General features: G+C 33.4%; 1 protein-coding gene across 1 annotated transcript; it reads right to left on the bottom strand.

The window, feature by feature from the left end:
- Positions 1-1,166: 1,166 nt before the first annotated feature.
- LOC137713950 (protein SPIRAL1-like 5) lies at positions 1,167-1,984 on the bottom strand. Its single transcript, XM_068453312.1, has 2 exons — positions 1,675-1,984; positions 1,167-1,566 (listed from the first exon to the last, which is right to left on the bottom strand). Exons 1-2 carry the CDS (start codon positions 1,915-1,917, stop codon positions 1,492-1,494), a joined length of 318 nt encoding a protein of 105 aa, XP_068309413.1. The 5' UTR covers positions 1,918-1,984; the 3' UTR covers positions 1,167-1,491.
- Between the last annotated feature and the right edge of the window lie 261 nt (positions 1,985-2,245).

Genomic DNA, 2,245 nt, shown 5'->3' with positions numbered 1-2,245 from the left:
ATATACACATTTTATTTTTTTTCTTTAATCCAAAATACTTAGGGGAGCACGTAGCCCTTCATCAAATTCGCCCTTGTATCTAGTGGCGAGGGAGGCTGGAATATGAATTAATATTAAGTTAGATCAAGGGTTAAACAAGAACAAACAGCAATTGCATTTGAACATGTTATTTGTTAATCAGGTAATACGCTTGAAGCCACATATACGATATATTCATGCAATAACAAATTGAAATCTGGTTGAAAGTTATGTTTCCTTACCTAGCAAATAGCAGCGGTACCAGCAAGTTTGATTTAACTAAGCAAGTGATTGCAGACATTCATTTTCCACGATTTGGAAAATGAAACATAAAATTAAGCATCACTTTGGTTAGAGAATTTGGCAAATTAAAGCACAATTTTTAAACTGTTTTTAACCTTCTTCGTAGGGTTACCTATCTTCTTCAATCATATGGAGAGGGTGAGAAGTACATAGACAAAGAAATAACCGTTACCTAACCTACATATGATAATATAAGATGATGATGATCCGATAGACAAAATGCTACTTACCTATAAGAGTTTGGTTTATGTCGAACATTCAAAGGACATGCAGAATATAAGGGAAAGTTGGTTCCCGGCACAAATTTTCAGTTTCCACGATAATATTAAGAAACGAAAAAATAATCAAGGGAGAGATAAGTAACAGTACGTAGTAGTTTATTCAAGTTTCATGATTCAACACAAATTGTAATAAGACAAGATAAGTTGTTTGCAAAAAAGTTTTAACCATCGACGTGAGAGTAACTCAATTAATGTACATGGAAACAAATAATTTTTTGTTTCCATGACCATGAATTAAACAAAAACATACATAAATTAGTAATCAATATAAATTAAATTACTAGAAGTTTTTTGTAGTATGAAATTCAGAGCCATAATTGGAACACGCAGAGAAACCAAATCATGAACTAAATTTCCATCAGTTGGTAAGGAAAAAGCAGTTAATACAGAAACTAAGGAAAAGAAAATAAAAAGGAGTACCAATTCGATTTTAGTAAGAATAGTGGTCGGAAAATATGGTAACGAAACCCCAAACGGAGTCATGTTCATGTTTCCAAATCTGGCCAAAGTATGATAGATAAACAATTCTACATATAATCCATATCAGAATTCAAACACCCAAAGAAAACATAAAATCATATTCTCATATATATGTAGACAAACTTAGCAAACTCAAATATACATAGACTAACCTAGCTAATAAATTCCATCGTAAGGGGAAATCATTCAAACGTACATTTTTTGTAGTTGTATACCCAGTACTTCATCTTCGTCTTCGTGTTTCCGGCCCCCAAATATAAAGCAGATAAATTGAAACCCTTGCAAATCTCACACTTATGAGGACTGATAAATCCCTCTTATTATACAAGTTTTTTTTTTCTTAATTTCTCTCAACTCACAATCAAATATATATATTAGGTAGAAGTGGGAGAAATTAAAGAGAACCACATCACTTATCTCCAAACAAGTACCCAAGTGATGAATCTCCACCAGGAGCTGATTTAACTTTTGTTGTCGGACGATCCTGAATATATATCATTTGGTAGAAAAATACATTATAAATTTATAATATGTAAGCTATAGCTGCAAAGAGTTGAATTCCCAAAATAAGTTATAAAACATGAGAGCTTACAGTTAAGAAGTTCCCAGAATTTTGGCCATCAGCTCTGTGATAGTTGTTGGAAATTTTATGTTTTTCTGAAGAGTTAGTAGGCGTATCTGGAGGCTTAAATTCAGTGCTAGAATCGAATCTATCGATGCCATATGGTGGTATTACCGGCTTAGCGGTTGGAGGTGGACTTTGTTGCTGATCATCTGAGCCGAACAAATATCCCAATGAGCTTTGTCCCCCACCATAGCTCCCACCTCTACTCATGGCTGCAGCTTAGTTTGACAATTTCAAGATCTGCTTGTCTAAAGTTAGAGATATATAGGAGAAAGAAAGAGAACCCTAGCTAATATATATAAACAAATTATGTGTGAAATCTTTGTGCATATTTTTGGATGTTGACGATGATGATGCATCATACCTAATTTGTCATTTGTTTTCTTTAGTGATTTATATAAATCAACTTTAATCGTATGGTGCATAATAATTTAGGTTAGAAAGGGACGGCTTCCGATGGATTGAGTAATTGCCCTTGTTGCATGGTGATGGTATATGTATGGGATTGTCTAATAGTTTCCATGTAATACCTTTCATG

Source organism: Pyrus communis, chromosome 13 (genome assembly GCF_963583255.1).
Source record: "Pyrus communis chromosome 13, drPyrComm1.1, whole genome shotgun sequence".
NCBI classification, from domain to species: Eukaryota; Viridiplantae; Streptophyta; class Magnoliopsida; order Rosales; family Rosaceae; genus Pyrus; species Pyrus communis.
Note: the sequence above shows the minus strand (reverse complement) of the source record. Positions and strands in the feature narration are given on the sequence as shown.

What these genes read in the sequence shown, in the direction of transcription:
- LOC137713950 (XM_068453312.1), bottom strand. Translation starts at nt 1,917, where the DNA reads ATGAGTAGAGGTGGGAGCTATGGTGGGGGACAAAGCTCATTGGGATAT. An exon ending in ATTCTGGGAACTTCTTAACT is followed by an intron (nt 1,567 to 1,674) that starts GTAAGCTCTCAT and finishes ATATATATTCAG; the next exon opens with GATCGTCCGACAACAAAAGT.